This window comes from Notechis scutatus, chromosome 1 (genome assembly GCF_049901735.1).
Source record: "Notechis scutatus isolate UNSWTSFEM ecotype Mainland chromosome 1, rNotScu1.2, whole genome shotgun sequence".
Classification (NCBI taxonomy): domain Eukaryota; kingdom Metazoa; phylum Chordata; class Lepidosauria; order Squamata; family Elapidae; genus Notechis; species Notechis scutatus.
The window spans coordinates 291,764,106-291,776,900 of NC_142009.1; the positions used below are offsets into that span (position 1 = coordinate 291,764,106).

The 12,795-nt window shown below is 39.7% G+C and overlaps 1 protein-coding gene across 34 annotated transcripts in view; it reads left to right on the forward strand.

Moving 5' to 3' along the window:
- TTLL5 (tubulin tyrosine ligase like 5) overlaps window positions 1–12,795 on the forward strand; it is a 145,994-nt gene that overhangs the window by 94,852 nt on the left and 38,347 nt on the right. For all 34 annotated transcript variants that reach the window (XM_087951933.1, XM_087951929.1, XM_026664392.2 and 31 more), the window contains one exon: window positions 9,878–10,076. In XM_087951933.1, coding sequence (XP_087808059.1) covers window positions 9,878–10,076 — 199 coding nt within the window. The remainder of the gene's footprint in view (window positions 1–9,877; window positions 10,077–12,795) is intronic.

Sequence of the window (12,795 nt, forward strand, 5' to 3'; positions counted from 1 at the left end):
TAAGTTTTTAAAAGCTTCAGGTCTTTCATTTTCTCTCCAGCAAAAAGACAAGTTTGCCTTTGCAGCAGGTGTAATTAGCATACACCTGGAAAGTCGTCTCAATTAACTTACTGTACATCCTTTAGACAACGTCTGAAGTCATTCCTTTCCCTACAAAAGTCTCCTGAACCTCTTAGATCCTGAGCTTCAGCTGCCTTTTTTCTTTTCAAAGTATACTGCCTGAGATTAAGTTAGAAACTTCACCTCAGATTCCTCAGATTCACATGTACTTTGGAAATGAATGCTGAAATCATTTAATCAGATTGCCTTTAGGCTTTCTTTGTAATGTTTCACTTCCTTATTTCAAGCCATTGATCCAGTGTTGCAAGCACATATTTCATACTACATGTATGGCAGTATTCTGCTCTGGATCTTCAGGCTAAATTTCTGATGGAGGAGTCTGTTACAAGATTGTTCTTCCTAGACTCCTAAAGCCGTGATGGCGAACCTATGCCATGTGTGCCGGAAGTGGCACGCAGAGCCATTTCCCCTAGCATGTGAGAGCTCTCCTGGAAAAGTCCCACTACACATGCGCGCGCGCTGCCGCCCGACAGCTGATTGTCAGGTATCTGGCGCGCATGCGAAGGGGGGCAGGGAGGCGCGGGAGACATGCGTGCATGCGCAGAGATGTGCTGGGGGGGTCGCATGTGCATACGCAGACACATGCAGCACGCAGAGTGATTGCACTGCATGCGCAGATGGGGCATGGGAGTGATCGCGTGCACATGTGCAGATGCATGGTGCGTGGGGGGTGATCATGCATGCAGGCGTAGATACACGGCATTGTACACGCAGGTGCAGGGGGTGTGTGGGGCCCCCAGCACGCATTGCCTTCTGGGTGCTGGTGCGTAATTATCGGCACGGGAGCCGAAAAAGGTTTGCCACCACTGTTCTAGAGCATTTCTTTTGGTGATGCTTCTTTTTGGAACAAGTGTTAAAGCTAAACATGTTTCAGCAGCTTGTCTTCTGCAAGAGAAAAAGTGTATCTTTGCTTTAGCTTTTCCTGCTTGCAATACAACAGGGATGACATGAATTCTGATCTCTCACACATTTCTACCATTATTACCTATTTCCTCCATACAGTATTGCAGGAAGGGAAAGGAAGGGAAGGGAAGGGAAGGGAAGGGAAAGGAAGGGAAGGAAGGAAGGAAGGAAGGAAGGAAGGAAGGAAGGAAGGAAGGAAGGAAGGAAGGAAGGAAGGAAGGAAGGAAGGAGATGGCTATTATATCAAGCTCCATTCCTTACTAAGACTAGTAGAGCTATGGCATTCTCAGCAAGAGTCCTTATTCCTACCTCTTCTGGAATAGATTATACTTTGAAAAGTTGTTCCAGAATGAGTTCTTCATATGGAAAATCCCACACAGGATGTTTTTTGGGGTAAGCCAAGATACAAGCAGAGATCAAACAAAGTGTGAAATCTTCATGTGTGCAATCCAACATTTAAGATTTGAAAGACGTGCTAGTACCACATTTCCAACAAATTTCTATAATCGGATCAATATTTTCCTTGTTTCCCAAGAAACACAGGGACATAAAAGCAATCCTGGATCTAGAATAGCTTATGAAACCACTTAGCAAGAATTGCTTCAGAATGGAAATGGAAAAATCCATCATTATTTCCATACAGAAGGTAGATTATATAGCATCCAGCAAATTTACTCAGGGCGTCTCCACTTTTCCCCCAAAAACTAGGCAAAAGGATAATCTCAGTTTTCTTAACAGAGGTTGACATTTACAGTCTATGGTGCTATCCTTTGATCTAGAATCAGCCGTGTTTGCTTTAATATTAATTTGATTTTCCAGTTCAATATGGGAAGACAAAATGGAGATATTCACTGTCTTATTATGCAGATATCCTTCCTGAGATTTGAGTCCAATGAAATGCCAGCAGATGCTATGGTTGTTAGGTTAGCCTCATGGTTGGACTTGTGGAGGCTACTCCACTTAGTTCTGGAGAGTGTTTGGAGAATGAATGGTCATTGTTGTGCTTATTGCATTATAATATTTCTTTCTGGTTATTTTAAAGGTTAGAGTTTTATTCTGTGTATCTTTTAATGATACAAACTGCTAGGAGTTACTTTTTTATTTTGCTGGCATTCAAATATACTAAAAATGCATAATCAGAAAATTTATGAAATATATCTTTCTGGTAGGAAAGCAGTCTTGTGGTAACATTGTCTCATATCCTTTGAGCTTATAGGATACATACAGAAATGTTATACTTAGCTTGACTTCTTTGCTCCTGGTGTCTTTTTTCTAGTTTTGCCTATCAATTAGGCTCTTTGATAGCTGTTTTGTTGGGGCTATAGTAGTCCTTGTTCCCTCCAAGCACACCATCTCAATGTGAGGAGTTCTAGTGAGGTGTCCATGATCCTTTTCTAGTAAGGAAAAAATGCAATTTCTTTGGTTTTTGTATTTTTCATCTTCCATTGCATTAGAGCTATACCCTGAAGGAAACGAATTAATGTTGAATATTTATGACATACATTGGATGAAGTATATATATCCCAAAGAGTTTTAAATGTTTTTCTACTTTTCCAAAATTTAGTAATCTATGGTTTTGGGGTTTTTTTGCCTGTCAGCCTCTTCACAGTCCATATATCAAGAGTATGCTGTCTGAAACTGAGGAGAACAGTTTTTGCAAATCTCCCTTCTTTAGTAAAGGTCTTTGGCAATTTTCATGCTATGCACTAAGGAAACTACAAATGGTGTGCATGCATGCCTATTTTCAGTACATTCATAGCTGTGGGATATTGTTTCATGTTATATAGCATTGACAAGCTGAACTTTGGGCATCCCACAAAATAGTTGGAGAAACTTTGGCTTTCTTTTTGTAACTTAAGCAAAATTCATGTCTTTAAGCGGATAGCCTGTTTTCAGGGACTGAATCTCTATCCCGTTGGGATCTTGTTTAATTATCATTTTTCCAGTAGCTTGAAGTCACACCCCAGTGTTTGGGCTGGAGGAGGGGTGGGCTTTACCAAAGAAAATGTTATATGATCTTCAAGTGCATAAACAGAAGTTAGTAGAAATTCTGTCACAGCGGATACAGTTGTCCATTGCAATATTCACCGCAGTTTTGTAACTAGTGCCTGTTGAAGGCTTGTCCCTGGTATTATTGTAGGACTTATAAATTACAGTAACTGGTTTTTTTTTCCCTTACAGCTTGTGGTAAGAAACATATTTCTTTCTTTCTTTTTTCTTCTATAATTATCACTCCGTGGCTCCTCCTCAAGCTTTACAGAGGGGAATAGATTTTTCAGTCGTGGTTTGTTGTTTTCTACTATGATTTCTTTAAAAAAGTGACGCTTTAAATGCTATCTAGAATTGATTCTGAGGAAGAAAGTTCTGCCAGATTTTCTCCTACATATTTGAGTTCAGAAATCAAATTACGAGATATTTTTTTTTGTTTTCCTACAAAGTTCTCAGACTTATTAGACATAGACTGAGGCATTCATAGAAACAGCTAAAAAGATACCTTCCTCTAGAGTTTAGACACAGGAAATTTATGGTCTTCTGGATAAGGATAACTTGCCATTCCTACCAGCCCTAGCTAGGAGATTTAACAGCACTGATTTAGAGCAAGAGCTATTGAACTGGCATCCTTCAGTCTCAAGAGACTATGGTATTGTGCTATGAAACCGGTAACTGCCACTTCCCATGTTGTTTCAATGTTGTATGCAAAGCTGGAGTGTCCTCTCTAGAGCACGAGGCCTGAGTAATTTAATATGGAGGATAAACTGTTACCCAAGCAGCAGATCCCCCCTCTCCATGTCACTGAATCACTCTAAGGGAACAGCAGAGCCAATACGATTAGTTCCAGCTGCATCGCAGGAGTTACCAGAACGTGATTGTACAAAGTCATGAATTGCTTCCGGGACTCCGGCTCTGGATTTTGCCTCTTTGGCACTGGCCACGCATGAGATGTGTGCGTAGGGTGGTGGTGAGAGCTTCGTTGTCTGTGCCGTGTGCCGTTAGAGGCAAAAGAGCGAGGCAGGCTGGGAGTTTTAACGTGCCTGTTTTTGTGTTGCTTTTGCTGCCAGTGTAACATTGGACATGTTGCTAGAGAGCTGAGCATGCCCGCCGAAGTATTTGTGGTCCCCAGCAGAGCGTGTTGGCGTATGCCATGCTCGCTGAAAGTTTAAATGTATATATACACTGCAAATGGAGCCGAGCTGGGCATCCTGAAGTGAGGAGGAATGCTGGAGGAGTAATACCTCCTTAAAAAATCCTAGTCCAGCTGGGCCCGGATGGTAGCACCTCGTAAGGGCCCTTTTCCAGGGTTATAGTAGAAGATACTCAATAGTTTTGAAGGTGGAAGAGGGCTTTATGTCCCAGCGGCAGATAAAACGTTAGAACCATCTTCTAGGAGAAGGGAAACTCTGATTTCAAACCTCCACTGCCTTATGGCTATATCTAGTATTGGAAAAGGCTTCAGGAGTCAACCTCGAGAGCAAGAGCTATAAAAGAAAAGGCAATAGTATAGATTATTTTCCCAATTAATTTAGAATATCTGGTATAGTAACAGATATTCTTTCTTCTAAGCCAGCAGCCCCCAACCTTTTGTGCACCAGAAACCAGTTCCATGAAGAAAGGTTTTTCTGCAGACCGGAGCGGTTGTGGTTATGCGTGCTGCCTGCATCCTCTGGATGGGGCTATGCTTGTTTGCGTGGCCCAATTGCTGGCATGCCACGGCCCAGTGCCAGTCTGGGAATTGGGGGACCCCTGTTCTAGGCTTTGAATTAAAGATGTAAAGGCCTGAGGAAAACAGAGACAATTTATTTTGGTCATAGAACAGCATAGAATTAATAACATAACAATTACTCTAAAATAGAAATAAATATAATAAGTCATATTGATAGAAAAAATGATGTAAAAATAAAATTATTAAGGAAAATTACAAAGTATAGGAATCAAAACACAAAAAAATCCTATAAAATTACAATTACTTTTATAATAAAGCTAAACGCTGTACACACTTAGGATAGATAGCCATAAGTAATACTAGAATTTATAAAATGCCATGAAGATGTAAACCTGCTACGTTATATTAAGACTAAAATTTGCAGAAGCCATACTAGGGTTTGTTGGGATTAAACACGATTATGGTTCAACCAATTTGAATGGCTTCTGTCATGCCCCCATTGGAGTCTGAATCTGCGGGGGAAGATGAGCTGAAACAGAGATTGAGAGGGTGGCTCCGTTGGCTATCGAGGAAAATGGGGAAGGGCAGTCTATCCAGGCAAAGCTTTTTTGAATTAGTAAGACCTGCAGACAGGGAGAGCTCAGGAGACGAACAAGGACTACCTCCTCCTGATCCGAGAGCAAGGAGGGAAGAGAGACGGCGAGATCAACGCAGATTGAGCTGGCTACGAGGGAGGAGAGTGCCCCGTCCCCTTTCACAAGGCACACCTGGGGACTGAGATGTGCCGGTGGGAAGGGAATTTGTTGGGAAGAAGCGTTGAATCTGTGGAGCCTCGTGTACACTTACCAACTCCTGGAGATTGCTATGCTCTGTCTTGTGGGGCTTGCCAGTTTGTCTGCTTCGCTGAACTTCTTGCTCTGGTTACTGTTTGGCTAAGCTGGCTTATTGGACTGCTGGCCTGGTTGCTGTTTGGTTAACCTGGCTTACTGGACTACTCGCAACCAGAGGCTTCTGAAGGTACATGTGAGAGTTTTGCTCCAGGACTTGTAGTGAATATGGGAATGTTTGGGGGCACAGTTGGAGCAATAAAGGGGAGTTAGACCTGTTTTCTGGTGGTCTTGCTTTTGTGCCATGCCCTGGGTCATCACAGCTTCCACCTTACTGGGATTTTGAAGAGCCTTAAAGACTTGGCTCTTTGCCTGGCTTTTGGTGAGAATAAGCGCACCAACGTGCCTACCGTCCCTGTCCTATTGTTTCTCTTATTCTTCTCCCCTTATGCCCATTTCATGTATTCACAACTATGTATACACTTATACTTATTATCTTGTAAACAATTGGCAAATCAAATAAATAAAAATAAAATAAAATAAAATTGATGCCTGCCCCCTCTTTTTTTCTGTTCCTCTCTGCCATTGTTGCCCTTTTGTCTTGTGCTGTTTTGTGTTTTAGGTACTTGCTGTTTTTTTAAATGTTTGAACAATTGTAAATATCCCAGTCTTTGGGAGTCAAGTGGCATATAAATTTAATGAATTATTACATACACAATTACGTAAAAACAACAGCTGCTAGTTCTTTAGCTGGTGTTGGCCTTCCTCTGAACTGAGTTCCTCCCAAGAACCTAGGATTTTGCAATGTATTTATGTAGTATTTGTGCAAATCCAAGCAGTGTGCTCTTTTGTAATTGACAAATGAAAATTGTTATTAACAAAGAAATACCAAAGTAAAACATAAAATGATATGTGCATATTTAAATGGAAACAAGAAAAAAAAGGGAGAGGAGGAAAGAGAGAGAAAAAGCAAAAAATACACTTAGTTATGGAACCCTAATTAAGGTTCAGCATCACCTCACTTGAAGGGGTTGTTTTTTAATCATGCCTCTGGCAGAAAAATGGGCTACATTGTGTGAAATTCCTACCACTGGTCAACTAGCAATAAGAGTATAGTAATTGGCTTCCAGCCTGCCCGTATACTGTATTATATACAGGGGAAGTATACCTATCACATAGTTTTCTATTAAAAAAGCAACACATGACTCAAATCACAACCATAGTTGAGCCTAAAATTTCTGATGTTAAATGAGACATTTGTTAAGTGAGTTTTGTATTATTTTACGAACTTTTTGGCCACAGTTGTTAAATGAATTTGGCTTCCCCATCGACTTTGCTTCTCAAAAGTTTGCAAAAGGTAATTCACACATGACCTTAGGACACAGCAGCAGTCATGCCAAGCATCTGAATTTTAATCACATGATCATGAGAATGCTACAAAGGTCTTAAGTATGAAAAAGGATCATAAATTACTCTTTCTGGTGCCCTTGTAACTTTGAATGGTCAATAAATGAAATGTAGGTTGAGGACTACCTATACACCGTTCTTTTTGTATGGCATACAAGTTTCTCTCAAGAGGAGGGAGGGAGGACATTATAGTAAACAAAATTTTCCTATGTGATCTGTGTTTTGATAGACAGGGCCCAATGGGAGAATCGCGTTGATAATATTAATATTAGAAGTCTTGTTAACTTTATTGGCCTTTAGAAAACAAATTTGTACTGTGAAAATATTTTTTAAAAGCAAGAATAAAAAGTATAACAGCGAAAAAAAAAAAAAGAAAGACAGTACACAGGCAATAGAAGGAATCACAATTTTTAAAATTGGATTGCATTCCAGGAACTACTGGATCTTATGATCTGCTTCATATGCGAGCTCTGTCAATCTACCACCTGTTTTGCACTGAACAAATGTGCTCGCTCTAGAAGAATGCAATACCACTGCAAGGCTCATGAAGTCAGACTTCAAAGCAATACAGTGAAACTTCCACCGACATAGCATTGTATTTCACAGCTGGACTCTCTCTCCAGAGAGCAAGGTTGTAGTGGTTTTGTCTTTAGGGGAAAAAAAATGCTTATTTGAAAAACTTTTTCTGAAAAAATATTAATGCTAATATAATGAATGAGACAAATTCAAGTTTAGCTTTCTGAGGCCTCATAACCTGGATACCCTCATACACACTTCTTTGTTCTATCTTGATGTTCTCTTTTTTACTTGTTAGCATATACTATGCATCCTAATATATCCATGTGATCCACATCTAAATAGTAAAAGTGCTTTTGAATCTCATTCAGACAACTATAATTTCCAAACTGTGGTTTTGCAGTTTGGACCTTTGCAGAGGGTGGGGGGTGGGGAAGGGAGGGAGGAAGGGAAAGAGAGAGAGGGGGGGAGGGAGGGAGGGAGGAGAGAGAAGAATATACTGTATTTTATTTTGCAACACTAATTAAAAATAAATTCCAAACTAATGCCAGTGTCATGGCTGGCAGAATACTGTTACTTAAGAAAACACACACACATATATAACTTGATATAACAACTTATTCCAATTTGTTTAACGTTTATACTTTGGGGGACTTTGGGATATAAGTTATTTTGTGCAGGAAACAGAGGTGCTTTAGATTTGTGCAGATATGGATATTTTTAAACAGGTTTATAAAAAGGTTTTCAGGAAGAAGCAATTCCAGTCCAAAACATCAGCTATTAAATCACAAGACCAGCTAGCATCCTTTGGACTCTCAGTATTCATTTACTCTTCTTTCTACAGAGAGTTTAGTTGATTCACATAGATTTTTCTTTTGGGCTCAGGTTGAGGATTGGGATGTTCATCAAAATTCTGATCACATTCATCGCTTGAGGAGAAACTTTTTTTTCCTATGCCTGAACAACCTCATGATTTGTTCTAGAGCCATGATCGAGAGCCAAGATGGTGTACAACCCCATTTGATTTAGAATATTTATGGATTTTTCATATGCATTACTTGGGGAAAAACTGAGTAATTTCCAAACAAAAAATGGCTCTTTAGGGTATTTTACATGAAACACTATCATATTCCATGTCTTTTTCAACTCTGGAACAGGTTCTTTGTGGGAAGCTGATTAGGTTAATGTTTTAGCATGTTGGACATCATGTCTTGATACTGATTAATACAGATACAATATGTCCTTCTATGACTGTATTTAAGGCAATTGGATGGTAGCCTCACAAGTTCAATAACAGATCCCCAAATTAATACAATGGTTGGAAGAGAAACAGTTGCCAAGAAGGTCACTCTAGGTTATCTTTGAGGTGATCCAAACCATTGGACAGGCATGTTCAAGATGAATACTTTGGGCACATGGAGCTAAAACAAACGAAGAAAACCTCAATTGGTTTGAATTATTTAAAAAAAAAAGGCCTAGTTCAGACATTCTAGAAGAATCAATGTGTATTTGTCTGCAGAAATACTTCCTCAGCAAAACTATATTACAAGGTCAGGGATAATATAATGATTTCTACAATAATACGCCTGTATATTCTGAGCCACAGCAGACAAATAGGGATCAGCTAGGGTAGAACATCTGGCAGGAATATGGAACATGAAAGCATGGCTGAATAAATTTACAATCCAGGAATCTGAACAGTTTCTGTACCTGCAAATCTATTTTGAGATTATCGAATGGCATTTGTTGAAATTGTCTTGTTCTTGAGACCTCCTAGAATACAATACATTTTTAGTATATGTTCTTCCATCGTATAAATTGTGGTAGCTAATGTTATTACTTTTTCGTAATAAGTAATCATGGATGAAAAGCGAAACATTTTCAAAGAAAAAACCCAAGAAATTCCAGTTGCCTTTTGGAAAAGCACTTTTGGGACAACCCATGACCTGGATGATGGAGAATTTCCACTGACGCTTATTCATAAGTTTCTGAACTTATTGAGGGGCAGAATTTGGATGTGTATCACAATTTGATACACTGTCAAATCCTACTATGCATTCAACTGCTAACAAGAAATTACACAATTCAAAAATTAAACTTCCTTGATAAGGATCCCTAACAAACAAAGCTAAACTACAAACGAAGCTGCAGTAGACTCTGCCTCCTGACTCAAAGAGAGGCTGTGTTTCCAAAGTAATGAGTTATTTTCTATGCCCCTAAGAAGAGGAATACGTGGTAAGCACAAAAGGATCCTTACCCAAGAGGTTTTCATGGTATACCCCTTTTCTTTGATTAGCAGGCTATGGTGAAGGCTGTAATGTTTCTTGTTGTAGGACTGGTAACATTTTTGTAATTTTTAGGTCAGCAAGGAAAAAAAAAGAAGATAATATTCATACTTTACACTGTCACTGTAAACATTTAAATGAAACTGTTTTCCTTACAGGACGCTGCACTCTGACAGTTTTGCCTGGGAAGGGGATACAGAGAACAGCATACATAGTAAGTTGATAGGAAGCCAAGCAGTGCATCCCAAGACCCCACCAAGCCTCGGCAGCTATCAGCTCCATTTTGCCTTGCAGCAGCTCCAACAACAGAAGCTTCAGTCGCGGCAACTTTTGGACCACAGCCGAGCACGGCATCAGGTGACTAAGATGCATGCATGAGACTGTGTATTATTTGGAAAATATATAGGCTATATGGTAAGAATTAGAATCTGGGGAATTTTGTACCAATCATGCAAGTTTGCTTAGATATATAAGTAGTAACAATGGTATTTGGGACTGGAACTTCTATCACTAAGCTATGCAGTTGTAAAGCGAGGATGGGGGTTGCGCAGCAGGTTGCAAGGCGTGACACAAGTACAGTGGAGTCAGGGTGGGAGAGGGATACAAGCAACTTATGGAGTGACTTGTGACCTTCCCATTAATTTTGCTTACGGAAATCTGGAAGAGAAGGTCACAAATAGCAGTAGCAATTGTGCTTAGATTTATATTCTGCCCCGTAGTGCTTTTACAGCACTCTCTGGGCAGTTTACAATGTCCTAATGATCTGGATCCTCATTTTACCATCCTCGGAAGGAGGATGGTAGGCTGAATCAATCTTGAGGCCCATCAGGATCCAACGCCAGGCTGTGGACAGAGTTTGCCTGCAATATTGCATTCTAACCAACTGTATCACCAGGTGACCAAATAATGGCCATCTGACTGTGATACGGCCATCATCAAGTGCCAAAGGCCCAAATTGCAATAACGTAACTGCAAGGGTGCTGTGATGGCTGGAACTTTGAGGATCAGTTGTAAGTTTCCTTTTATAGCACCATGGTAGATTCAAATGGTCGCTGAATGAATGGTCATTAAGCAAGGATTACCTATATTTTGATTCACGTAGTAATTATATCAGCATATAAAGAAAGAGTGGGGAAAGAGAGAAAGAACAGCATCTAGGTTGCACAAGAAGGCAAGAAGCAACAAAAGGCGGTAGGGACAGATACCTCTACACCAGGGGTCTCCAACCGTGGCAAGTTTAAGCCTGGAGGACTTCAACTCCCAGAATTCCCCAGCCAGCTGGCTGGGGAATTCTGGGAGTTGAAGTCCTCCAGGCTTAAACTTGCCACGGTTGGAGACCCCTGCTCTACACAGAAATTTACGTTACTGGTGAATGTACTATTTCTAATCAGGTCAATTTTGAAAATTAAAATAACAAAACTCTGGTTTCTATCAAAATCACAGCCCTGTAGATTTTTCTACTGATTGATGCATTGGATTTTGTATCCTATAAATGCCAAATTTCTTTTTTCTTTGGTTTATATTTATTAGAATTTATATCCTGCATTTCATCCAGAAGCTTAAGAGGGTATTCCCTCTTCCCGTTTCCCCCCATACCAGCAACCCTGTGTGGTAGGCTGGGCTGATAGAGCATGACTAGTCCGAAGTCATTTAGTGGGCTTCTTTGTTAAAGGCAGGCTGGATCCTGAATCTCTTGTTTCCTAATCCAACACCTTAATCACTATTGCAAAAATAGGTTTTCTTCCTCAATATATTTGCAGTCTGTCTGATTTCTTTCATGTATTACTTTAGTTTTAATAACTTAAAAGCTTGGAAAATATATTACTAAGTATGCATAAAATTATTTTAAATAGCATGTTTTTTTCATTGTGCTTAGAATAATGAATAAGTAGGGCTAGCTAACCCTTCATGTTAGCTAGCCCTACTTAGCTTGTAATAAATAGTAACTTTAGCTAACACTGCACAATTTATTTCCATGTAGCAAGTATGGCTTTGTTTCTTTATGAGATCATACTTGAATCTATTGTGCAAATATATGGTTTTTCTAGCATACTTTTTTAGCTTTATGTTTTCAAAAATCCTCTACCCCAAACTCTGAGCATTACGTGTAGACGAAAGCCAAAAATGAACTCCTGTTGTGGTTTTCTAAAACATTTTGGACAGAAAACTGCTAAGGGAAGAAAAAAGAAACCTCCAATAGATTGATAATTTCTGTGAGGTCTGCTCATATAGCTTCTCCCTTCATTTTCAGCTCTTTCCAACTTTCAGTGAAGGAGAAATACTAGGCATGTTTTTAATGTCTATGCAAGGGGACTGTGCTTGGGTAACCTTGTAAGTTAACTTGTGTGAAGGGGGCCATGATGCCTGGCTCTTTTAATTGCTGACATGGAGATGATGTTGTTCTTGGCTTGGGGCAAAGCCATTACTCAGGAGTTTCTCTTCAAGTGATCCTTTGTTAAGCTTCTGTTTGCATCTCCTGCTCTCCCTCTTCCAGTCCCTCTCAGCACAGACATTCTGTGGTAGATTTATAAAGCTCATTGCCATATCTCAAGGCACAGGAAATACTGAAGTTTGCATTATTAAAGAAAAGGGCTTTAATGCAGAAGCTCTTGCTTGGCCTGGAGTAATAAAAGATTGAAATGATTTAAACGTAAAAAAACCCAACAGGAATATAACTGGATATTCCTGCCCTCAGTAATCAGAAAATTTACTATTATATTTCCTACTAAATATAGGGAATAAGAAACAAATGTTCTACCTAACTAATTTGTGTAAGTTTTTCCATTCATTCAGTCAGGTCAGATAGGGTGGACACACTCCTGGTTCCTTCCCTTAGCTCCCATCAAATATTGCCATTGATTGGGGCTAGGAAGAATGCCTTTTCTGTGACAGTCCCTACCTACTTCCCCTGAAGTTCAGCAGGTTTCTATACTCCTAGCCTTCCTCAAAGCTTTGAAACTTTCCCCCACAAGGGCTGGATAAGATTAGGTGACTGCACTTCATACGTTTGATTTGGTGTCAGGTTTGTGTTGCTAATGTGTTTATTTTTATAGTTTTAATGTGGTTGTTATGCTGT